Raw genomic sequence first — 26,368 nt, forward strand, 5'->3', positions numbered from 1 at the left:
AGATTCTTCGGGTATAATCCTAGTAGTGGAGTCGCTGGTTCAAAAGGCAGTTCCATTTTTAATCTTTTGAGGTAATTCAATACTGTTTTCCATAGTGGCTGCACCAGTCTGCATTCCCACCAACAGTGCAGTAGGGTTCCCGTTTCTCCACATCCTCGCCAGCACTTGTTGCTTGTTGATTTGTTGATGATGGCCATTCTGACTGGTGTAAAATGGTATCTCATTGTGGTTTTTATTCGCATCTCCCTGATGGCTAATGATGTTGAGCATTTTTTCATGTGTCTATGGACCTTCTGTATGTCCTCTTCGGAGAAGTGTTTGTTCAGGTCCCTTACCCATTTTTTAATTGGGTTGTTTGTTTTCTTGATGTTTAGTCGTATCAGCTCTTTATATATTTTGGAAATCAGTCCCCTGTCTGTGATGTCATTGGCAAATATGTTTTCCCATATGGTTGGTTTCCTTTTCATCTTGCTGATGTTTTCTTTTGCTGAGCAGAAACTCTTCAGGTTGATGTAATCCCATTTATTTATTTTTTCCTTTATTTCTCTTGCCTTAGGAGATGTATCCGTGAAGAGATTGTTATGTGAGATATCTGATATTTTCTTGCCTATGTTTTCCTCTAGGACTTTTATGGTGTCACGGCTTACATTTAAGTCTTTGATCCATCTTGAGTTTATTCTTGTGTGTGGTGTAAGTTGGTGGTCTAGTTTCATTTTTTTGCAGGTCCCTATCCAGTTCTCCCAGCACCATTTGTTAAAAAGGCTCTTCTCACTCCATTTTATGTTCCTTCCTCCTTTATCAAAGATTAGTTGACCATAGAGGCCTGGGTTTATTTCTGGACTCTCTATTCTGTTCCACTGATCTATATGTCTGTTCTTATGCCAGTACCATACTGTTTTGATTACAGTGGCTTTGTAGTATTGTTTGATATCTGGTGTTGTGATTCCTCCTGCTGTGTTCTTCTGTCTCAAGATTGCTTTTGATATTCGGGGTCTTTTTTGGTTCCATATGAATTTATGGAGTATTTGTTCTAGGTCTGTGAAATATGTCATTGGTATTTTAATAGGGATTGCATTGAATCTGTAAATTGCTTTGGGTAGTATGGCCATTTTGATGATGTTGATTCTTCCCATCCAAGAACATGGTATTTGCTTCCATTTATTTGTTTCTTCCTTAATTTCTTTCTTCAATGTTATGTAATTTTCAGAATACAGGTCTTTTATCCCTTTGGTTAAGTTTACTCCTAGGTACTTTATTTTTCTTGTTGCTATAGTAAATGGTATTTTCTTTTTTGTCTCTGTCTCTGCTATTTTATTGTTGGTGTACAGAAATGCCTTAGATTTCTGTATATTTATTTTGTACCCTGCGATTTTGCCAAATTCACTTATTATATCGAGTAGTCTTTTAGTGGAGTTTATAGGATTTTCTAGGTACACTATCATGTCATCTGCATATAATGAAAGTTTTACTTCCTCTTTCCCAATTTGGATGCCTTTTATTTCTTTTTCTTGTCTGATTGCTGTGGCTAGGACTTCCAACACTATGTTGAAAAGGAGTGGAGAGAGTGGACAACCTTGTCTAGTTCCTGAGTTCAGGGGGAATGCTTTCAGTTTTTGTCCATTGAGTATGATGTTGGCCTCAGGCTTCTCATATATAGCCTTAATTATGTTAGGATATGCTCCCTTTATTCCCATTTTGTTGAGTGTTTTCATCATAAATGGGTGTTGTACTTTATCAAATGCTTTTTCTGCATCTATTGAAATGATCATTTGATTTTTGTCTTTCATTCTGTTTAGGTGATGTATTATATTTATTGATTTGTGAATATTAAACCATCCTTGCATCCCTGGAATGAAGCCCACTTGATCATGATGTATGATCTTTTTGATGTATTGCTGGATCCTGTTTGCCAATATTTTATTGAGGATTTTAGCATCGATGTTCATCAGTGATATTGGCCTGTAGTTTTCTTTCTTTGTTGTGTCTTGACCTGGTTTGGGGATTAGGATAATACTGGCTTCATAGAAAGAGTTTGGGATTTTCCCCTCTTCTTGGATTTTTTGGAACAGTTTGAGGAGGATAGGAGTTAGTTCTTCCCTGAATGTTTTGTAGAATTCGCCTGTGAAGCCATCCGGTCCAGGGCTTTTGTGTGCCGGGAGATTTTGGATTACTGTTTCACATATTCTTTATTAAATCCATCTCTACTCTTCTGGGCTCACTATATAAAATGTCACCAAGTATAATTCTTTATGTATACTGTTCTCAATCAAAATATCCCAGCTGGCAGGCTGAAGGAGGGCGTGAAGAGTGGGAAGAGGGACAGAATGTAAACTGCAGACATAACAAAAGCATGAAAAGTTTTCTTTTTTCTTTTGATGGTCTACTGTTCCATATTTTTGAATAATTGTGTTTTGGTTTCATCTCTTCAATGCTAGCTAATGCATAGTGTAAAGCACATCAATTTTACAAAGCTCCATTTTTGAAGGGAAGGATTTATCTTTTCATGTCTTACTCACACTTGACTTAATAAATCTACCCTGTTAGCAGCTCTCTCTCACACAATGCCACTTTGTCATCTCTATTCCTTTATTACTACTCTTACCACCCCCAGAAAAACAAAACAAAACAAAAAAACAAAACACCAGTGTAGATTCTCTCACAATTTGTCAAGAATTGTCCAAATTCTCTGGCAACAATTCTGTATCCAGCATACTGATAGCTCATTCATGTCTTACAAACACAAAGGAAAAATAAACATTCGTTAGTTGTATTTTGAGCTTTCTTGGTGCTGAATGCCACATAATTAGTCCACATATTTTTTTCCTATTACTGCTTCCCAGCATTGTTAGTCATATTCAAACACTCTTTGCAATATTTTATTTTTCACTATTTTGATATAAGAAAAATTAAACTGACCTAATAATGGCACAAATTATTCTATTATGAAATAGTAGAAAATAAGTGTTGGACATATTAAATTAAAAAATATTAAAGGACACATATAATACCAATAAGAACAGCCCAAGCACTAAACATTTTTTTAACTGAAATTAAAAGAATTTACACATAACAGTGAATTTGATTGTAAGGCAAATTTTATAATTAATGTAAATTAACCTGCTTTGTTTTAGCATAATAGAACTACATGCAAATGAAGCCCAAATGAATCTGATTTAAAACTTGATTTTAAGTGAGATTCAACTTTATCAAAATGCTTTTATTTCTTGTAATAAATGTATTTTTCTATTTCCTAACCATTTGTTTTCTCGTAAAGGAACTTTTACAGAGTTCTATCACATCAACATTGAGGGAATAACAAAAATCACAATGAGGTTGACTAAGAAATGTCAATCTCTTTATCATTTTGGCTGAAAAGAACAAAAATCTTTTAAAAGTCTTTTAAATAAAGATACAAGGAGACCCAGGATTCACAGTTGACATTAAACAATGTTGGCTGAAGCCAAAAAACAATTTTACTCTTTCTAGTCCTTAGTAAAGACTCAGCTATTCTGCCTCAGGTTCATTCCTTTCCTTAGTTGTAATGAGTATGGGTGATTCAACCACAATTTGAACAGTGCTGATCCCCAAGGAAATGTTTGGAACACATGTAGTATATTTATTCAACTTTAAGAGATCCCATCGTGCTTTGCGACATCATTGTTCTTCTTGAGAAATACATATCCGACAATTTTGAACAAAAGGCTGTGTACGTGTTGTGGGGGGTGGTGTCTGTATGGATCTGTGCGTATTTACAAAAACCTTCATTGGGAGGCAAGGGCAATAACTAATAACTACAGGCAATACTTACACTGCACTTGGTACTTGCACTGTTCTCTCTCTCTCTCACACACACCATATATATATGTAAAACAACATCTTGATCCCTTCATCTATCAATGGACACAGGTTATTGCCATGTCTTGGCTACTGTACATAATGCTGCTATGAACACAGGGGTGCAGATATCTTTTGGAGTGTTTTTCTTTCCTTTGAATATATTCTCAGAAATGAAATTTCTGGAACAGATGGTAGTTCTTTTTTGAATTTTTTGAGGATCCTCTCTACTGTCTTCCATATCAGTTGTACCAATTTACAGTCCCACCAGCACTGCACAAAAGGGTTCCCTTTTCTCCACCTCCAAGCCTGCATTTGCTATCTCTTATCTTTTTGACGATGGCCAGTCTAACAGTCATGAGGTGATAGTGCACTGTGGCTCTGATTTGCATTTCCCTAATGACTAGCTACGTTGAGCATCTTCATGTACCTGTTGGCCTTTCTTATATCTTCTTTGGAGAAATGCCCATTCAAAGCCTTTGCCTATTTTATAAATTTATTTTTTTTTTTTGCTTTTTTTGCTATTGAGTTCTATGAGTTCTTGATATATTTTGAATATTAACCCCTCATCAAATATATAGTTTGCAAACTTTTTATTCCATTCCATAGGTTGTTTATTCATTTTTTTTGTTGTTGGGTTTTTTTTTTTTTGCTGTTCACAATGCAGAAGCTTTTTAATTTGATGTAGTCAAACTTGTTTATTTTTTATTTCATTGCTTGTGCTTTAAGTACCACATCCAAAAAAATCATTGCCAAGACCCATGGCAAGAACCTTTAGTCCTGTGTTTCTTCTAAGAGTTTCATGGTTTTGGGTCTTACATTTAAGTCTTTAAACCATTTCAAGTTAATTTTTGTCAGTACTATAGGATATGGGTCCAGTTTCATTTTATGACATGTGACTATCCAGTTATCCCAGTACCATTTATTGAAGGGGCTATCTTTAATATATTCAATATTAGCTGACAGTATTTTCTTGGGTTTATTTAGCTTTGTAGTATAGCTTGAAATCAGGAAGTGTGATGCCTCTTGCTTTATTCTTCTTTCTCAGAATTTCTTTGGCTATTTGAGATCTTTCAAGGTTCCATATAAATTTTAGGTATGTTTCTTATACTTCTATAAAAAATACCTTTGGAATCTTGGCAGGGATTGCATTGACTCATGATGGCTTTTGGTAATATTGACACTTTAACAATATTAATTCTTCCAGTCCATAAACACTTACTTGTATCTTCTTTGATTTCTTTTATCATTGTCTTGTAGTTTGCAGAGTAGAAATCCTTCATCTTCTTATCTGAATGTATTTCTAAGTATTTTATTGGTTTCCTTTTCTTTTCTTTTTTCTGGGGGTGGTGGTGGTGGTAGTGGTTATAACAACAGAAATGTATTGGTTCATAGTTCTGGAAGCTACCATGCTCCCTCTGAAACATGTAAAAGAGTCTTTCTTGACCCCTTTCTAACCTCTGAAAATACTTCCTAGTGTTTTGCCCAGAATCTTCAGCATTGCTTGGCTTGCAGCTGGATAACTCCAGTCTTGGCCCCGATCTTCACATTGCATTCTTCCTTTGCATCTCTGTTCTTTAAATGGCCACATTCTTTTTAAATTAAAAAAAAATTTAATTACAATTTCCTTTAAATATTGTTTTATATTGATTTCAGGTATACAGAATAGAGTATTTTATTGTTTTTGATGCTGTTATAAATGGGACTGATGTCTTTATTTCCTTTTTAGAAAACTTCATTGTTAGTGTATCACAGTGCTACAATTTTCTGCATGATAATTTTGTATCCTGCAAATTACTAAATTTATTGATTAGATCTAACAGTATTTTTGGTTGCGTCTTTAAGATTCTCTCTTTAAAATATCATCATCTGTAAATAGAGGAAAGTTTACTACTTCATTTATAATACTAATACATTTTATTTCTTTTTCTTGCCTGATTTCTCTAGCTACCATGTCCAGTACCATGTTGAATAGCAGTGGTGAGAGTGGACGCCCTTGTCTTATTCTTGATTTTAGAGGGAAAACTCAACCTTTCATCACTACGTATGACGTTAGCTGTGGCCTTTATTTTGTTGAGGTATGTTCCTTAGATGCCTGATATATGAAAAACTTTTATCATGTCTATGTATTTTCTGCTTCTACTAAAATGATCATATTTTTCTTTTGTTTTATTCTGTTAGTGTGTTGTACCACATGATTTATTTTCATATGTTGAACTATTCTTGAATCCCAGGGATAAATAAACTCATCATGTATAAGATCTGGTTAATGTGCTGCCGAATTCAGTTTGTTTTCTAGTAGTGTCTTTTTCTGGTTTTGGTATCAGGATAATGTTGGGTTCATAAAATGATTTGGGGGATGTTTCTTCTTTTTGATTTTTAAAGAGTTTGAGAAGGATTGTTGTTAATATGTCTTTAAATGTTTGGTATAACTCACCAGTAAAGTCATCTGAAGATCCTAGGCTTTTCTTCATTTGGAGACTTTTGATTACTTATTCAATCTTACTAGTAGTTGATCTACTCAGATTTTATAATTTGTCCTGATTGATTCTTGGTAAGTTGTATGTTTCTAAGAATTTTGCCATTTCTTCTAGGTTGTCGGATTTTTTAGCATATAAGCTGTCCATACAATTAAGAACTTTCTGTCTACTAAGCTACATGTACGGTTTTTTTCAAAAATCCAATGGGTTCTAGACGCCTTGGAGATCATGTTTATTCTGAAAATGTTCAGGCCTGAGGTTTCTGAGAAATTGAGTCAGTTTAGATCAGCTAACCAGGTTACCTTTAGAAAAATAACATGACCCAGGATCATGCTCCTAACACATGCAGTTTCCTAAGAGAAACTTAGGTTGAATTAATTGAGAATGCAATGAATAACTATAGGTAAAATCTACTTTTAGGCATAAGCAATTTCCTTTTTAGGATTTCTTATTTTACTCAGAATATATGAAAGAACTAGCTAGTTTTTACAACCTCCCATGCCTATTTAAAATCTGGGAGTGTTCAAGCTGACTATTACAGTACATGAAATTTTTGTTGGTATTAAAAGGGATACTATTTAATATCCAAAGGGTCCTAAGCACAAACCCTATAGAAATATGATGTAAGCAATTGCTGTTTCCAGAATGTCTGCCTGAAATATTCTAATTATACCCAAATCCCCCTTACTACCAATATCAGTTAATTCCCACTTATTTAGTAGACTCAGATCAAGTATTGACTTTTTATAAAGCTATAATTCCTCCAGGAATTGTTGTTTTCCCCTCTTGCATCTATAGCACTTTGCATGGACCTCTTTCTACTCTAATACTTCCTAACAGAAACCGGGTAATAAGGACTCTGTCATTTCCTTCCCAATGCTTGTGATAACTGAATGGTATTGAATAGCAATCTTGTTCAAATTCATGAAGCAGGCTTTAGTCATGTATCAGATAATAGTTTAAGTCAAAAAGATGGATACATTTCCATGTACAATATAGTAAAGTTTTACACAATCTTCATGCTTAATCACTTAAGACACTTGGATAAATAGCAGCAGTCCTCACAGGAATCTGTGACTTACCTTACTGGACTTGTGGTCCACGTTGAAAGTGGCAATTGCATCCTCTGTTTTTTTCCTCCCAGATTTGGTTATTACATACTCAGCAAGTTTGTTTGCTAAATAGGTCTTTCCAGTACCACTAGGTCCTGAGAGTAGAATTCTGTGATGCTCCAACAACAAGTTAAAGTACCTTTGGATAATTGGTTTAGGAATCAGCGTATCAAAAACACAACTGTCCAAACTGTTTTATTCTAACCCTGAAATAAGAAACAAAGGGAACAGGATGCCTTGTTATTCTACACAAGCCAGAATTTAAAATATAGCATCAACTGACAACAAAGCTTTGTTATTCATAGGAATGCGTTCTTGCAAAATACTTTCCTTGATAATTCTATCCCATAAACATAAGCTTCTTCTCCTTTTTATTGAATTTATTGCCATTTTGAAGACAGAACACCAGTAGTAAGGTAGGGTAAACATCACACAAAAGCAAGTCATTTCCTTTGTTCAGGCTTCCTTCCACTGTCCACTTCATGTTTACCTCTTAAATGTCCAAAGATAAATGGAAGCATCATTATACAATCTTATTCCCTTTGAAGGTGGTAGTTTTGTTAACCACATGATCTCACTAATATGTGGGGTCTAATGAATAAAATAAACTGATGAACAAAACAGAAACAGAGGCACGGGTACATGGAAGAACAGACTGACAGTGTCAGAAGGGAGGGGGCTGGAGGACTGGATGAAAGAAGGGGAAGGAATTAGCCAAAGCACATACATGTGAGACCCATAGACACAGACACAGTGTACCAGAGAGAAGGGGGGCAGTGGCTGGGTGGAGGCATGCAAAGGGGGGAAATGAGGACAGCTGTCATAGTGTATACATTAAAAATACAGTTAAGAACTAATAAATGTAAAGAATTAACATCAAACACATATGTGTGTGCTTATAGTCTTGCCTTTTTCTTCTGGTTTCTCCTCTGTATTTCCATTTAGCTCTCATTACACATCCCAGCTGTATGACCACTTAAGCTTTTGAAGAATACAAACTGTGATATTTGGTAAGAAATTAGAAAGGAGAGAAACAGTATCTCCTTTTACTTACTCAATTAGCTTAATCATAAAACTGTGTTCTGATTCTTTAACATGTGTGAACAAGGAATTATGGAGACAGTTATAATTTAGATATTCTATTTGCCTACAACTAATCACATCACCCAAAACAAAGAAAATAGAATTTTTCACTCTTGATTCTGAATTTCAATTCTCTCTCCACAGTGGATATTTAATGGGTATACATATTTTTAAATAAAAATTATGGTGATGAATACATTACTTTGGAATATACAATAAATTTTTTGAATCCTCCCTACATGAAAGATGATAGTGCAAGAGACTTTAGAAACTTGAAATTCCCTAAATCACATCCTTTTTTAGTAAGTCCTAGAGAATTTTCAAAATTACATTCTGAGTTTCACATCCCCACATCCAAAGAATTTCATTTACTTGGATTTTAGTGTCTTAAGTAGGATTTCTCTGTTTAAAATATAAAGATGGATCATTTCATACCAAAACTATCAAAGTAGTTAACATCATTTTCAAATGTCAAATACAGAGAAAAACTGCAAAAAAATAATTTTCTTTGGTTAAAAAACACAATATGCTGACCTTTTCATTTTTGTTTTTACCTCTCAGGTTCACAGTGATGATGTTATTATCTCCAACAAGGTAGCCACAAGGCAGCAGCTCAGGCACTTCTAGGCTATGGGCTCTAATTAAACCTCTTACGCAGTAGCTAGCAATGCAGTCGGCGCTCAGACCAAGGCTAGAGGATGTATCAATGCAATACACATATTCCTAAAGGGAACACATGAAAAAAGAAAGTCAAAACAGGTTCAACTCATCTACAAAAAAATACAAAACTCATGGGGATATGAAGCTAGCTGTCAAGAATTTTAGAAATGGGTAATATAAGGATTATTAATATCAAACAGCATAAAGATAGAAAGCTTTTCTTGATATCTGGAATGAGGGAGAGCAAAAGCAATTATGTCTATGCTATTAAAGCTAAGAGAAATATCCAAAATGAAACATATCTGAACATTAATATCTGGATATCTTGCTCAACTTACCTTAAGGAGACGTCTAATTACACCATCTAAGACATCCCACTTGGTTTTCCCACTAACACTGATGGATCCTATCAAATATGCCTGAGGCTTCTGATCCTAAATAAGAACAAAATAAAACAAGGTAAAAACCCAACTGTGTGCCTTGTCTCATTACTACATTTTCTACTAAAATGTATTAATGTAGTGATGAGTAAGACTAAAATATTTATTAAGCCTATAGGTTTTATAGTAACAGATACACACAGTGGATTATATAAAATAAAATACACCCCAACAAACTAACCAACCAACCAAACAACCAACCAACCAACCAAAGAAAAATAGAGCAATGGCAACAAAACAAGAAAGAAGGAGATTGGATGAAATGGTATGGTCAAGGAAAACTGATTCATGACCTATTCAGTAGAAGGGTAAGGGCCGGGAGAGACCAGTCTTCCATTTTAATGCAGTGGGTCCATTCCTGAAGACAAGCACCTGGTAGGAAGGAAATGGTGACAGAGATGGAATAGAACTATATCATATGAGTCCTAGATCTTCATCTTACGATTTATGTGATGTTATCTTTTTTAAGTCTTTTTTTCATTTATTAACTTAGAATCTCTCTCAAATCTTATCCAGCTTTAAAAATAAGTTATCCATGGGAGTATGACATTCATGTTTATAAAACAGGTCCCATTTTGAGTTTACCAAAAAATGCACAATTTAAAAGGACTTGCTAGGTAATGTATGGGACTCATTTTAGCAAGCAAAGAATCTCTTTACAATACAAACACCGGTCCCAAATTTATCTTTTTTGTGGGATTATCACCATTACTTAGATATAGCCTGCTAAGTAGCCAATACATTTAACATAAAAAGTGGAGAAGTTGACAGCAAAACCATTGTGATTTTTTTACTACTATTATAGAATAAATGTGGGTGTCCCCTCCCCAACACGAAACAATCATGTTCAAGCCATAACCCCCAATGAGATGGTATTTGGAAACAGAAACAGTAGGAGTTAACTAGAATTAGACTAGGCCATTGAAGTGGGCCTTTCATAATGGGATTAGTGGCCTCACACATAGGGACAGAGAAAGGTCTCTCTCCTCTAACACACGCATTGAGGAAAGGCCTTGCCAGGACGTGGTGAGGAGGTGGAGGTCTGCAACTCCAGGAGAGAGCCCACCCACATCAGCAATCAGATCACTGGCACCTTGGTTTGGGACTGCAGTACTGTGAGGACATAAATGTCTGCTGTTGACGCCACCTAGTCTGTGGTATTTTGTTATGGCAGCCCAAGAAAACCAAGACAACTACTTTCAATGTTCAAAGACACTGCCTTTTAGAATAATTCTTTTAGAATTATTTTGAGAATAAAGAAAACTCGTTTTCCAGTGTTATTGTAACAAATTCAAAATGAACACTCACACAATGCTTTACAAGCAGCTACTTTTAAATTAGGGACAGTTTTAAGCTTCACTGAGACCATAATGTCTTTCACATAAAGACCCACTTCTGGAATTCAAGTACAGATCTGAAGCTAAAGCAGAAAGTTTATGGCATGGGGAATCTTGGAATATTTGCTAGTGTAAAAATTCCTAAGTGCCATCTCACTTTTTTTCAAACTTAAGTACTTCAATTATTTTAAAATTCTGAAGCATTCTTTTTCTGTTTTAAAAAAGAAAAATTATAAATTTGTATTCCTGGCCACTAAATTACAGATTCAGCTTGAAATGTTATTTTTAGTTTTAAGAAAGAGCTAGAATCAGAATGACATTGTCAATTTGAAGGCAATATTTGATTCCAGAAAAAACAAAATCCTTGCCTATTCAGCTCATACCTTGCTTAAAAATGATACATACAAGTAGCATCAATGGAATTTATCATAATGAGTTCAGTAGAATGTCTTTCCAGTGTCTAGAATATTTATTTATATAGCTTATAGTCTCTTCTTTGTACGAAGACATAATTGACAGCTGTAGAAACATGTTACTGCACATCATAAATACCACCTGTATTCTACAAGTGAAACACAAAGAATATTTTAGAAAAGATGTTTATGTCAAAGACAGCACTGTGTTTTCCTTAAGTTCTAGAAATTAGGGTGGCTGGCAATCAACATCGTATTCAGTGAATGAACACAATGTACCGAGACACAGTTCTAACTACTTGACGATGTCATTTCTTTCTGGCCCCTTTTATGCCTCAATGATATATTAAGGTAAAGCCAAGACACACACTTCTGATACTATGTTTATCAGGACAAATATTCAAATATAAAATACATTTGATTCACGGTCATACTCAGCCTTTAGTAATAAAGAACTTAAGACTAAAGAAGTACCTTCGCTTGACCGTAGCCCTTGCATATGGAAACTATAATCTTCACACTGCGTCCATCTTTGTGTCCATCTGCAACACCAGCATCATCTAGCAAAATAGCTACCAATTTAAAAAGAAAAAACACACATAGCAGAGTCACAGGAGCTCAGGTTTGTTCACTGTCATGGATTTCTCCCTCAGAGTTAGTTTTATAACTTTCAATAGAAATATTCAGCCTTTCTGCTTCCCATTCCAGCCTAATTGGGTTAAAAATCCTTAGCCTTCAAGATGAATTACTGTGGTTGGGTTAAAGTTTTCAGTCCAAGATTTTAGTTCCGCTTCCAAAGATCTTTCCCCAAGTTCCAGGCCACTGTCTTTAGATGAAGAAGTAAGGGGTGCCCTTTTCTATTACACACCGGTCTGAGCAATACCTGAGTAATATTCAGCTACAAGCTGAAAAGCAATCTGATTTTTCAGTCCTATCTAAAATATCCAAGTTCAACTCCCAGGTGCTGAAATTGACTGTCAACTGAAATTATTTTCAAGCATTTGGCATCCATCCAGGTATATCACTGCTTACCTTATATTTATAAGTACTATACTGTTATTGAATTTCAGCCATAGCATAGAAATACTTTTTTCCAGGAGTATATTGACATCACTCTCCTGTACTCTTTATGCTTATAGTTTCAAAACTGGAATAGTATTACTAGTAATCAGCTAAGAGTTACAGAAGCATGATAAAGCTAGCTAACCTTGAAAGTACCAGTCTTCAAATGTGATAAACGATAAATTTCAAAATGTATTATATGAGACTACTGTCCAAATTGGAGAATTATTAAGGCAAACTATCCCAAATATATGTTTTCCTTTGACAATGGTATTTTTATTGAGCCATATTTAATATGAAGATAGTTTTGCAGACAAAGGAAACTTGGCTATGTGCTGAAGAGCATGTGTGCCTGGTGACAGGAAGACAGAGCTGCTCTACCTGTAATTTTATAGAAACAAGGGCTGTGATTGTAACATCAAAGAAACAACAATTTAATCAAATGACTTCTAAAACTGAAATGGTGCAGTTATCTTAATAACTAGGAATATGCACTGTCACAAAGGAAGGAGTAAAACAACATTTAGAATTTGAGGAATATGAAGATTTTTGCTAGAAATTTTTTAATCATCAAAGACAATCTCCCTTACTGGAATTTAATTATTTTACCACATTAACATCCTCACAGTCTCTCACTTTTTAGCCTATGCAACTAAAAAATAAAGTACTTTCTTCAGTGTCATCTTAATTCTCTTTCTCCTTTTCTCAGAAGTTTATAGTGGATTACTGGTAGCAGTTCACACCCAAATTTCTAACAGTTCATGACCAAATTAACTTTTTACTACTTTGCTAAATTGTTCATAAATGTTGATAAGTACTCAAAAGTATTTATTACACACAAAATATATTTGAAACTGTTCTGGGGATTGGAAATAAATACTAAGGTGAAAAGGAAAGCGAGTTTTCTACTCTTTTGTAATATACATTCTCAACAAGGTAATTTCATAATGTGTTAAGTGCAAGAAATAAAGGGCATGGGTCAGTGAAGTAGAATAAGTGAAGAAAGCCTGCTCTCGACAGGTAGGTTATCTTGGAGGGCTGCCCGGAGGACGTGGTGTTTGAAAGACAAGGAGGTTGAGAAGTGCTATGCAAATGAAGATCTACAAAAAGATGTCCAGTCAACACAAACAAGTACAAAATCATGATGAAAGAGCTGGGTGTGTTCATGGAACAGACAGATGTTTACAACGGCAGTAGCATGGAGATTAAGGGGAGAATGGGGAGTATGAAATGATCGTTGAGGTAAGGTCCAGATCATACATGACCTAGTAGTCCATAATAAGGAATTTAACTTCATTTCCGATCCACTTGTCTGCTCAAGTTTGCGTTAGAAGACGTTATTCATTTTATGCTTAAAAACTATGCTTAAAATATGACATGCATCTTGACAGCAGTATGATAAATATTTACCAACAAAGACTGACTGTCTTTGGCTCTCATGTATGTGACTACTTAAAGCAAAATGAATATAGGAGTTAAAAGTTCAGGCGCTGGATCCATCCAGACGTGGGTTCAGATATTAGCTCTGCCACTTACTAGTTGCATGATCTTTAACAAATTATTATAATCACTTTCCTAAGTCTTGATTTCCTCATCTGTACAATAGGGCTCAAGTAGTATCTGCTCCATAGGGTTACTGAGAGCATAAATAGGGTTCTGACAGGGGTCTCCCCTGCCCCCGCCCCTCGCAGACCAGTACCTGTCCAGTCTGTGGCCTGTTAGGAACTGGGCTGCACAACAGGAGGTGAGTGGCAGCAGACCTTCCCTGGCATTACCTCCTGCCTGAGCTCTGCCTCCTCTCCTCCCCACAACCCCCTACTCTGTCGGTGGAAAAACTGTCTTCCACGACACAGGTCCTTGGTGCCTAAAATGTTGGGGTCCACTGGAAGAAATAACGCTTTGAAAGCACTTTCTTCCGGTGTTTGGTGTTTAAGAAATAGAGCTGTTCTAACTATTATTCCTTTTCTCCACTTGTTTCTTCTATTTCCATTCACAGTGGGAGGTGCACATCGTGACTCACCCTGGGTCTTCCCCTGTTCCCAGTATATGACAGGCTGATCACCCCAAGAAATAACTCAAGGGAAAATAGAAACAGCAATTTTGAGTTAAGGGTCCTCTGAGGTTTGTTATGAAAAATTAGTTACCACTTTCAAGGGAAGAACAAAGAGACCTCTCTCATTTTGGTTACAATAAAGTTTTGACAAAAATAAACCCGACTTTTCAAACTTATACCTTTACTGGATGTATGGAGCCTGCAGTTATGTTTCAGCAACCGGACATTTGTAAATTATCCTCTCTCCAACCTACCTCTTTCTTTAAAAAAAAAAAAAAAAAAGTAATCACGAACCTAAGAAAGTGTTTCTATTAAAATTCCCTAGTACGGATGCCTCTCTGATTTTCAATTTTGAACTCACTAAGCAAGAACGAAGGCAATACCAAAGTACGCAAAAACTGTGAATTTGATTAATTTTATATTTAATCTTTATGGGTTCTAGTCTTTCCTAGACATGCATTTTAGTTTCACTTTTACATGGCTGTTCTTTCTAAATTACCTTCAATACTAACCTTGCCTTGTTCAACCTCACTGGATTTCCCTAGGAGAAAACAAAATCACGAAGCGGGCAGTGGAGTCCTGCCATTACACCATCAGTAAGGCACCAGCCGTCGTCGCTCCTCAGGAGGGAAGCCCAGGCCGCAGACAGGCACTTGCTGCCTGTGGTGTGGATCCTACTGCACTTGCCTGTCAGGTTCCTCACCAAGTCAACATACAGGCCATTTCTCAGGAACCTCTTATTCTATGTATTGGAAGCTTTTGTTCTTTCTTTTTAAGCACCTTTCAAAGAGTGTGGATGGACCTTAGAGATAATTCATACATTCAAGTTCTTACCATATTTCCATAGTTTTATTTTCCTACTGATTTGTGAGTTCATTTACTAAGGCTTCTCTCTGTGTTTGTCTTGGCTGCTAGTATTTGTTTTACATGGTGCTTATTCTCAGGATTAGTTTCTCTCCCCTGTCCCCACCAAATGCTATAAATGTTGTTTTCCTGATTTTTCAGGGAGTTTCTAATTGCCTTTTATAAGAGAGCAAGTATACATTTAGACCATTCATTTTACATTATGAAGGGCAGATCTAATAGTAGAAGTTTTAAAAAGCAAGAGATGTGATTGATTAAAAATGTCACCTATATTATTAGCATGCTGTGTCTCTGGTTCTCTTCTTTATTTTCATCACCATCTTCTATATTTTAGTGTAATTTAAGGCAACCCGTCGTGTCTCAGTTCTATAATGGAATCCTAAATTACCCAGGAACATGCAGATTACTGATTGTCAAGCGTCATCTGGTGGCTGTGCTTTGTAATTACCACAGATACACATGTAACTCTCCTACACTAAATCTTATGTGCATAAAATGGCTCAAAGTCATAGGGGCAGTTATACTTTTAATTGAATTGTTCATCAGATATCGACACCATCATGTCATATGATTCGGTCTGCAATTGAATCAACCTGCACCCTTGTGCTATCATCAGTACCACTGGATACAATAGCAGAATCCAGTCTGTTCTTTTTGTTTGTTGAAAAGTTAATAAATCTTCAGACTAAGTGATTAGCATCATTATGTTCTCTCTCAGCAACATTATGCAGGTTCATCTAATCAAATTTCTGAATTAGTCCTCATACACTTGCCACTGGGCTCTGTACACTTAAAACACCACCAAATTGCATGGGCTTATTAGTATTGTATTCATGAGTACCAATGATCATCAAGTTTCTTTATCCTATTGTAATTATGGAGAAAATATTTCTCAAAAAGTGATATAAAAACCATACCTCTAAGTCTTTCACTCTTCCCCAGGAATGTGCTTTAAAAATTACAATGATGTAGAATAAGTTTACAAAATAGAAACAGGACTATTTCTGAGAATTAGAGTGTTTACATTTTAAGAGGGTATGAGTGAGAAGAGTTGTGGGTAACGTTCTCCAAATTCCAGTATCTGCACCCACACCCTTCCCCCACCCCGTTAAGTCATAGGCATGCTTTCATTCAGGCAGCTGTGTTACCTGAGGTAACAGACTCTGTGATGTTCAGATTGTTTAGGAAAGTCCCAGTGATTGCCATGAGGACGAGGAGGAAGTGCTACTCGAGGACTCTGAGGGTGGCCGAGCAGGCTTAGCTGGTTACCAGTTTCTGCCTTCAACCGGTCATTTCCAGACTTCAGTATTTCAATTTCATTCTTTCGTGAAGATGGGAAACATGAAAAAAATTGAACAGGTTTGATTGAGAAAATTGCGTCACTTCTTTTATCAGAGTTAGTTTGTTTACTAAGTAAAGCATATGGTGATATTTTAAATAAATAAATATAAATTATACAGATTTCCTCCCAAAGAAGGAAAATATTTTCTCTCTCTCTCCCATACATATATTCATGTATTCACAAATACAGACACACTGAGCATGAGGATTTTAATATTATTTCTTGAACATATCATATATTTGAGGAGTCTTCCAGGATATGGTTTCATTCGAATTAAGAATACTATAATTGAAGGCTTCAGAATATTTCTCATTTTAAAAGTATTGTTAAAATCTCACAGCAAATAATGACATTTTTAATACTCTAAATATAAGGAGAGTTGAAACTCAGGGCAGAACAATGCAAATAAAGCAATTTCAAATTGCTTCAGAATCCTAGATAACATCTGGAAAAGTTTTTGTTCCTTCAAAATGGGGCACTAGGCTCTTTAATACAACAAAAGCCTTTTGATGAATATATACAATGGCAGATGAATCTGCTCAGCAATGAGCTTTTTCGTACTTCAGTCATCTGCAGCACCAAGTGATCACTGGTTTACAATAATAAAATGAAAACTTAGTCTGAGAACAGACTGGTTCTGAATTTAGCCTTCAGATGCTTCAAAAAAAAAAAAAGCTTTACTTTTACATATGGTATTCTATATTACTTTTACTTTCATTTAGGAGGGCTTGAGTTATATTTCCATAGCTTTCTCATTACTTTGGTTTTTCAGTAGAAAATAGGTAAAGGTATTTGAAAGTCAGATTTCAAAACAACAACAAACCAACATAAAGGTAAATCATGTAAAAGTGAAGAAGCAAGGATCGTTGTGGCCTCGCTAAGAACAGCTGTCAGAGGAATCCAATTGCAAGTACAAGTGTCTTGAACGGTCTGTGTGCAATTGGCCAGCTTGCACTCCGACTTCCAACACCTGAGATTTCTCTGTCTGGTGTTAAGAAACAAGTTGCAAAGACAGAATAAAGAGAGTACATTTCCAAAAAAGGCTGACAGTGAGATATATTTTTTGTAATAACTAAATGAATAAAATGAGCAGTGTTTTAATCTCTCCAGGTGCTCCTAGAGGGTGCGTGAGCCCTGACCTGCATGCGGTTCATGGCTCCCCTGGTCTGATTCAGGTGATGAGCTGAGCTGAGGGCCTCCAGCCGCATATCCGTTAATTTTCATTCCTTTTCTCTGAGCTCACCCTTCGGCTGCAGAGTTATCTCTGCCTCAGCCTCCGCGCATTCGCAGATCCTAAAAAACGGGAACAAGCACAACTTCAGTGGTTGGGGGAAGCCAGAGCTTTAGGAAAAGTAATGCTTCTTTTAAAGGCTGAACAGTAATATTACCTAGCAGGTACAGAAATTGTTCACTGCTGGCAAAATCCAGAGTAAAGAAGAAAGAGTTTTGTTTGTTTTTTTTTTTTTCTCATTAAACTTTGTTTTAATGGGTCTCAAAAATTCTGTGACAGATTTTGGTCAAGTTGTTTCCATTAAAAAGTACTGATTTTAAAAACTAATAACTTAACTGCCACACACACACAAAAAAACCAAATGGTCCACAAAATTCTCCTTTCCTTCTGAAGGTTTTATGATGCATTATAATCATTAACCAGTCCTTTACTATTAAACTTAAATGGCCAACTGAGACAAACAGTTCTGAGACCCTTCTTCCACCACTGATTAAGACTGGGGTGGCAGGTGTTGGGGATAATATTCATTTAGCCTTCTGAGCTTTCTGGGCAGACTTAGTGACTTTGCCAGCTCCAGCTGCCTTCTTGTCCACTGCTTCGATGACACCCACAGCAACTGTCTGTCTCATGTCACGAACAGCAAAACGGCCCAGAGGAGGATAGTCAGAGAAGCTCTCAACACACATGGCCTTGCCAGGAACCATATCAACGATGGCAGCATCACCAGATTTCAAAAACTTTGGGCCATCTTCCAGCTTTTTCCCAGAATGACGATCAATCTTCTCCTTCAGCTCAGCAAATTTGCAAGCAATATGGGTTGTGTGACAATCCAGAGCAGGAGCATATCCAGCACTGATTTGGCCTGGATGGTTCAGGATAATCACCTGAGCTGTGAAGCCAGCTGCTTCCATTGGTGGGTCATTTTTGCTGTCACCAGCCACATTGCCACGACGAACATCTTCGACAGACACGTTCTTGACATTGAAGCCCACATTGTCCCCAGGAAGAGCTTCACTCAAAGCTTCATGGTACATTTCAACAGACTTTACTTCAGTTGTAACATTGACTGGAGCAAAGGTGACCACCATGCCGGGTTTGAGAACACCAGTCTCCACTCGACCCACAGGGACAGGACCAATACCACCAATTTTATAGACATCCTGGAGGGGCAGACGCAGACGCTTGTCAGTTGGACGAGTTGGTGGCAGGATGCAATCCAGAGCTTCAAGCAGTGTGGTTCCACTGGCGTTGCCATCTTTACGGGTGACTTTCCATCCCTTGAACCAAGGCATGTTAGCACTTGGCTCCAGCATGTTGTCGCCATTCCAACCAGAAATTGGCACGAATGCTACTGTGTCAGGGTTGTAGCCAATTTTCTTAATGTAGGTGCTGACTTCTTTAATAATTTCCTCATATCTCTTCTGGCTGTAGGGTGGCTCAGTGGAATGCATTTTGTTAACACCGACAAATAGCTGTTTCATACCCAGTGTGTAAGCCAGAAGGGCATGCTCACGGGGCTGCCCATTCTTGGAGATGCCTGCTGCAAATTCACCAACACCAGCAGCAACAGTCAGGACAGCACAGTCAGCCCAGGATGTGCCTATAGTCACGTGTTTGATAAAGTCTCTGTGTCCTGGGGCATCGATGATGGTCACATAGTACTTGCTGGTCTCAAATTTCCACAGGGAGATATCAATGGAGATACCACGCTCACGTTCAGCTTTAAGTTTATCCAAGACCCAGGCATACTTGAAGGAGCCCTTGCCCATCTCAGCGGCCTCCTTCTCAAATTTTTCAATGGTTCTTTTGTCGATCCCACCACATTTGTAGATCAGATGACCAGTAGTGGTAGACTTGCCGGAATCTACGTGTCCAATGACCACAATGTTGATGTGAGTCTTTTCCTTTCCCGTTTTGGCTTTGATTTAGTAGTGGTGGTTTTTGCGACACCTGTGTTCTGGCGGCAAACCCGCTGCGAAAAAAAAAAAAGCAAGAAAGAGTTTTATCAGCAGTAATACATTCACAGGCTCAAAACTGGAAATAGTAACTATCATTTCCTTTAATCTTTTCTTCCTATTTCCTGAAGTATGAAACAGTCTGTTATTACTCTATATAGTGATCCTCAAAATTCCCTTGTCACTGATACTTATGGGGCTGAAGAGTCATAGTGATGTTACATTTAATGCTACCATTTTCCAAGGGACTTAAATCTCTATTTGCAGCATCTGAAATATTCTTTTTCAAAGCAAATTCATTATCTCCTTAAAACTTTGATTTCCTGTTTTATAAAACTATGCAAAGAATAACTTTATTTGCCACGATACCAGCTTCAAGTTACCATGAAAATTCAACAAAAATATTGTAGAAAATAAATCAGAGATTAGTTTTGAACATTTAAATAATGGATGAGTGTTATATAATCCTCCTGCTAGGCTCAGCTGATTAAAGGGATCACAGTTAATGAAGCTAAATCACAGATTTCAATCCATAAAAGCAGCCTAAGTGAGGGCTGCTTGAAGGTCAGATATACTACAGCCTTCCTGCTTTGTTTGTGGTGGTTGCTGTTCTGTGGACAGCTGTGTTAGGAAATAGGTCAAAAGAATGTGTTTTATGACTAATGTCATTCCCATTTAAAATGTGAGGACTAGGTTGCTGGTCACAAGACGTTAGAGCTATGTTCTTCCTTCCTGTGTAAGTTACGAAACTTCACAGGATGTCCAAGAGTCTTAAATGGTCTTTAGTGGCCCTGTTCAATATGACAGTTCTAGGCTCGTCACTGTCATAGGCATACAAGGAAATCTGATTTAAATAGTATATAACACAAAGAGACTCAGCAGAGCACATGTTTCTACATTCTCAATGTTGTATTCTTTCTTGTAACCTCAAAGAGAGGGCGGTGGTAAAAATGCTATGCTGCAATATCTCACACAGTTAACGAAAATGGATTGTGGTTTGGCTTTTAGGAAACTAAGTTTTGCTTCAAAAACAGAAGGAGAGAGGAGGTGTTTATGGCTGGAATGCATGAGAGCGATTTTAGAAAAAGCAAAAGCGAACACTGCCTGGGTTAGAACCTGGATCTTTGCAGCTTTCATGCATCACCCTCCATTTTACCGGGATCTGTGCTTGTAGATCACAGGGCCATTGTGCCGTTTCTTTGGTGGCCAGACAAGGGGTGACCTGCATTTAACGTACAGTTAGACGGATACATAGACAAGTGCAAGTGAAAAGAAGTGAGGGTAATAACATAGAAAAGTGGAGAATGAGATCAAGAAACACTCAAATTCTAATATATGAAAAAAGGAACACAAATGGTGACATTCTAAGAAGATCTGCCAATGACGGGCGTGGAGAGTTTGGCAGTACGACCTGATGACATTTAGAACACAAGGACAGGCTTGGCCTGAGGCTGTCTTTTAAAAACGCATCAGCGTTCTGCAGAGGGAGCTACTTACGCTGAGGCCGACTGTGAGGGCTTCATGGACGCTGACCCACAGTCGCCGGCGTTACGGGGCAACTTGGGGGAGGCTGGAAGGGATGAGTCCATGAGTTCTTCAATGTCCGAATGCGAGGAAGGAGGCTTGGTGGACTTCTTCCCAAAGGCTTGTTTGAATGAGCTTCTCAGCTGAGAAAAGGACAGAAATTACCTGTCCCATCTATTTGCACTTGGTGGATTTTGCTTTGGGGCGTTAGTTTGCAGGTGCCATCCTAGCCACTGCCTGGGGTCAGTATGTTTCAGCGGAGTATTAACAGTGGCAGCACAGTATTTCTAAAAAAATGATACCGTATTTGTGTTTTTGTTTTATTCTTGTATTAATCCAGTGCAGCACACATACAAATAGGGAGGCTTTTAAATAGTGCAGGGTGAAGGGCATGGCTGTCAGTGCACTCATTTAAACTTAGTACCTTGAAGGGATTTTATTTCCAAACTTGAAGGGATTTTATTTCCAATGCTTCTCTCTTCAAGGCAATTTGTTTTAAATGGCCACTGTAGCACTACAATCAAGTCATGTCCTGCTGATAGTATCAACTTAAACAGCAAAATTAAATCAAATTCACCTAACACTTCATTAACTGTGGTTTTCTATTCAAAATCTCAATCCCCATATGATTCAAAAAGCAGACTTAGTAACCCCTACAGCTTTGTTCAGAAAATGGTTTTACTTCTTTTTAAAATTTGAGATTAAAATGAAAAGACACAAAGAAAAGACATACAAGGTAATCTTCTTTTAAAAAGGTATGAAAGCCTGCTTCCAAAATAAATAGCATTCATGCCAAGGTAGGGTGTTTTCTATAGATGCATGCCAAATTGTCCACGGTTTATATTCACCTCACTTCCTCTAGAGTTCACCTTGCAGAAACATGAAAGAGTGCAATTACAAATCAAGGGAATGAAGGCTGGTCAGTATTTTAAAATATTACCTGCATAAACATTTTTTAAAATAAAAAAGATATTTCTTTCATTTTTTAGAGAAGGCACTCCAGTAAAATCTTCTGATAGTTATGCTTTGGATTTTATTAGCAGTTGTATTTACTTAAAATCTACCTTTGTTTCACAGTATTAAAGGAAATTCTTCATTGTTTTTAAACATTTTTGCATCTTCCCTTCAGTTTTTTAGCAATTGCATATCATCATAAATAATATTTCTAGCAAAGTATAGTTCTGTTAAAGTGTATTTCTATAGTCTTGATATATTCTCTTAGTAAAGAAAAATAAAGCAGACATTAATGTAGTTGATTTCTTTTGAGGTGAAGCTTTATTCACACAATAAGCCCTGTTGATGTCAGGGGTGGGGAGAGTCAAGGTCTCTTTTTTCCCTTTTACCAACTCCATTTCTTTTTTTCCCTCTATCATCATCATAGTCATCACTATCACCTCCTCACCCATCATCAACAACATGTCATCATCTTCACCAGCATTATCAACATCACCATCATCATCATTAGGTGATTCATATGTTAGAATCCTAACCCCCAGTACCTCAAAATGGGACCTTATTTGGAGATGGGGTCTATACACAGGTGATCAAGTCAAAGTGAAGTCATTAGGGTATGCGCTGATCCAGTCTGACTGGTGACCTTATAAGAGGGGGAACTTTGGACACAGACACACACAAAGAAAGACAATGTGAAGAGAGAGAAAAGAGCCATCTACAAGCCAAAGAGAGAGGCCTAGAATAGGTAGGCTCTCCTTCATTGCCGTCAGGAGTCAAATCTGCCCATACCTGGATTTCCTACTTGTATTCTCCAGAACTGAGACAATACATTTCTGTTGTTTAATCCCCACAATTTGTGGTAGTTTGTTATAGCAGATCTAGCAAACTGATAAACAGAAAAAATGTCAGGCCTAAGAATGGCCTAGAACAGAGGCAGAAAACTATAGCCATAAACCAAATCTAAACTGTAGATCCTGTAAGTTAGGAAATTTTTTTTACATTTTTACATAGTTGAAAAAAATTGTGGCAATTCTTTCTCTCCTTATCTAAGCATGTTCATAATTTTTTGATTTTGTCTCTTACCCTGAGAAGCCTAAAACTTTTACTGACTGACCCTTTCTGGAAAAAGCTTGCTTATCCTTGGCCTAGATAAGAAACTAGATTTCTCAGGGTGATCATTTTGTTAAGGTATATGAATGTCTAATCGTTATGCAGTACGCCTGAAACTAATATAATATTGCATGCCAACTAAATTGAAAACTTGAAAAATAAAATTTAAAAAAGTTCCAATGTCACCATTTCATATATTGGATGTTCAACTAACTTCATTGAGCTTTTATAGTTTTATTTGTATAATAAGATTTTTAAACAACTTTCCTGATTTCATAAAATTAGTATCAAGAAGTAAATAAAAATGTGAAAAAAAATTAAGAAACGTGGAATTGTCTATCCACATATAATTGTAGTTTTTACCAGAAATATTAATATAAATTATATATACTACACCAAATTTTAGAAGACTATAGCTTTACTCAATGAGTTTTCTACACCCAGAGATGAGTTCTTTGTTGTTTTAGATTCAATCAAAACATACTTCAGGCAGAATTTCTGAAGTACATTTCCAATGGCTACCCTAGTATTATACTACGCTATTTAAATTTCTGGTTCGAGTGTCTTGGTCAAATACATTTTAAAAGATCACCAGCTAGAGTCAAATCAACATATTGCAAATCTTAAACTTACACAAAGCTATATGTCAATTATGCATGCATCTTAATTTTAAAACAAGAAGCAAATGGCAATATTTGAAATGGTATGGTTTTGAAAGACAGTGACACATAGTACATCCTCTTCCACAATACCCTCAATTGTTAACACTTCATCTACTTGTTTCTTCTTCTCTCCTCCCTTTTTTTTTTCCCAAAAAAGCTCTTCAGAAAATAAACTTAAAGATTCAATTGAGTACCAACAGCATATCAAGCTCTGTGCAAGATGCTAAGAATATAAAGTCAAATAAGACATACACCAAAAAAGTAGTTTCAATACAACATGGAGTGCACAGTATAATACAAGGATGCACATGATGAAATGGAATTTCAGGACAACAGATGTGTATTTTGTGACAAGAACTGCTCTTGAAACTGGGGGTACAGAATTAAATAGAATATAGTCCCTATCCTTGAATATATCATAGGCTTCTGGGAGAAAGACACATAAAAAGAGTCTTCAAAATACTATGTTAAATTATAACACTGAAGTTCACCTAGTGCACAGAGAATGGACACAGTCTATTAAGGTTTTGAGAAAAGTTCACAGAGTATACAACACCTGAAATGATAATTATGAAGGAAGACCGAAGAGGTATTCCAGGTTGAGTATGGGATTCCAGGTCCAAGCAAAGGCATGAAATATCAGATTTGATGGGGAGAGGGGACAATAGTTTCAAAGCATCAACTGTAAAGTCAGGCAAGGCAAGAGACGAGATCAAGCTGGGAGCCAGAAGCCAGTATGCCAACGTCTGGAATAGAAGAAGGGGGCAAGTAGGAAAAGGGTGCATAAATAATTGTATAGAGTATGTGCACTTAGATGTAAGTAAGAACTTAGGCAATTAGATCCTTCTTTGGCCATGGCAAATGGTTCAAGAATGTGCATTCAGTAACCCATCCAATCCTGTGACTCTTAGGAACTTTGCAGAAGCTTGCTACTCCTGCACTGGACTTGAACCTTGAATTATGTAGGATTGAGTGAGTTGCAGTAATGAGAGAAGTATCAAGCTATGCATGCAAAATACTGCAGCCAAGCCAAGACATAAAGGGGACATAATACTGTTACATGTAGCCACACCTGAATCAGAGTGTGGCAGAGGGAGATGCTCCGTCTCTCTGACTCCAACCTGTTCAAGCCTGATTTGTTCCCGTGGCCTTCAGGCTTATAGCTTCTGCTTAAACTTGCAAATAGACACACTAATCATTACAGAAATTCTGCTCTCAGTTTGAGAAGATAAAGTATGTACAAAAAATAATGACTTTATAAAATATTTGCAGGAACCTCATAACTAAACTCATCAACTATCATAATTTTCCTCAGACCCCTGCTGGTGCACAGACATCTGCAGAAGTCAATCACCTCTTGCCGCACCGATTTCTCCTTCCCATGACATAAAAGAAACCTGAACTCTCTACTTTGGGGAGATGGATTTGAGGATTAGGTCTCCCATCTTCTTGCTTGGTGCCTTCATGATCAAGAAACCTTTCCTTACTCCAAACTCTTATGTTTTGAGTTTTGGCCTTTGAAAGCTTTGGGCACACAGATTTTGGACCTATAAAACAATTTCTACCTATGGACTTCTCAATGAAAGCCTTTTTTCTAAATCCACTTTAATATGATTTTCTGTCATTTACAAACAACAGAGGCCTAATAGTCTAACTACTTCATTCATTTTAATAAGAATAAAAATGAGCCTAAGAAAGTTATCTAGCCATCCAGAGTCACACAAACAGCCATTGTTTAGTTGGTATCAGATCCCAGGAACCCAAACTCCAAAACTCTTTTTAATTATGCTAAATTCTCCCTGATAATACTATATTTCTTCCCAAATGTATTTAAGTACATGGAAGACATATGGGGAAAATAGGGTAAGTAATGGTCCCCATTAGATGGACTCACACCTGATCGCCATGGTTCTAGAATCTAAATGGGGGAAAAGTTGGTAATCTCCATGTTCATTATGAAAACTTCTAATTACTCTGTTGTCAGTCCACTGTTGTACCCTGTTCGCATACAGATTCCATTTCTTTTTCTCTCCCCAGAGAATAACCTCCAGTCTTTTGTTAAGATAGAAAAGAGGGAAATGCCCAGTTATTCATGGGTTGGGTTGGGGAATCTTGGGGTCTGACTGCTTTTTAAAAACTGTTTTCTTGGCCCTGGCTGCTGTGGCTCAGTGGATTGAGCATCGGCCTGCGATCCAAGTGTCGCTGGTTCGATTCCCAGTCAGGGCACATGACTAGGTTGCACGTCAGGTCCC

General features: G+C 36.9%; 1 protein-coding gene and 1 long non-coding RNA gene across 2 annotated transcripts in view; both read right to left on the bottom strand.

Annotated features, from left to right (window-relative positions):
• Nucleotides 1–9,649, bottom strand: part of LOC150012319 (uncharacterized) — a 59,131-nt gene extending 49,482 nt beyond the window's left edge. The window contains exons 1-3 of the long non-coding RNA XR_016510738.1: nt 9,508–9,649; nt 9,064–9,232; nt 7,397–7,632 (exon numbers count right to left, since the gene is read on the bottom strand). This is a non-coding gene — a long non-coding RNA (uncharacterized LOC150012319). The remainder of the gene's footprint in view (nt 1–7,396; nt 7,633–9,063; nt 9,233–9,507) is intronic.
• Nucleotides 9,650–18,123: 8,474 nt separating this feature from the next.
• On the bottom strand, nt 18,124–26,023 carry LOC150012320 (elongation factor 1-alpha 1-like). Its single transcript, XM_090275160.1, has 5 exons — nt 26,013–26,023; nt 22,734–22,875; nt 21,364–21,533; nt 21,023–21,088; nt 18,124–19,837 (listed from the first exon to the last, which is right to left on the bottom strand). The coding sequence occupies exons 1-5, from the start codon at nt 26,021–26,023 to the stop codon at nt 18,436–18,438; spliced, it is 1,791 nt and encodes a 596-aa protein (XP_090131286.1). The 3' UTR covers nt 18,124–18,435.
• Between the last annotated feature and the right edge of the window lie 345 nt (nt 26,024–26,368).

The sequence above is a fragment of the Furipterus horrens genome, unplaced genomic scaffold (genome assembly GCF_987537825.1).
Source record: "Furipterus horrens unplaced genomic scaffold, mFurHor1.1.pri manual_scaffold_4, whole genome shotgun sequence".
NCBI lineage: Eukaryota > Metazoa > Chordata > Mammalia > Chiroptera > Furipteridae > Furipterus > Furipterus horrens.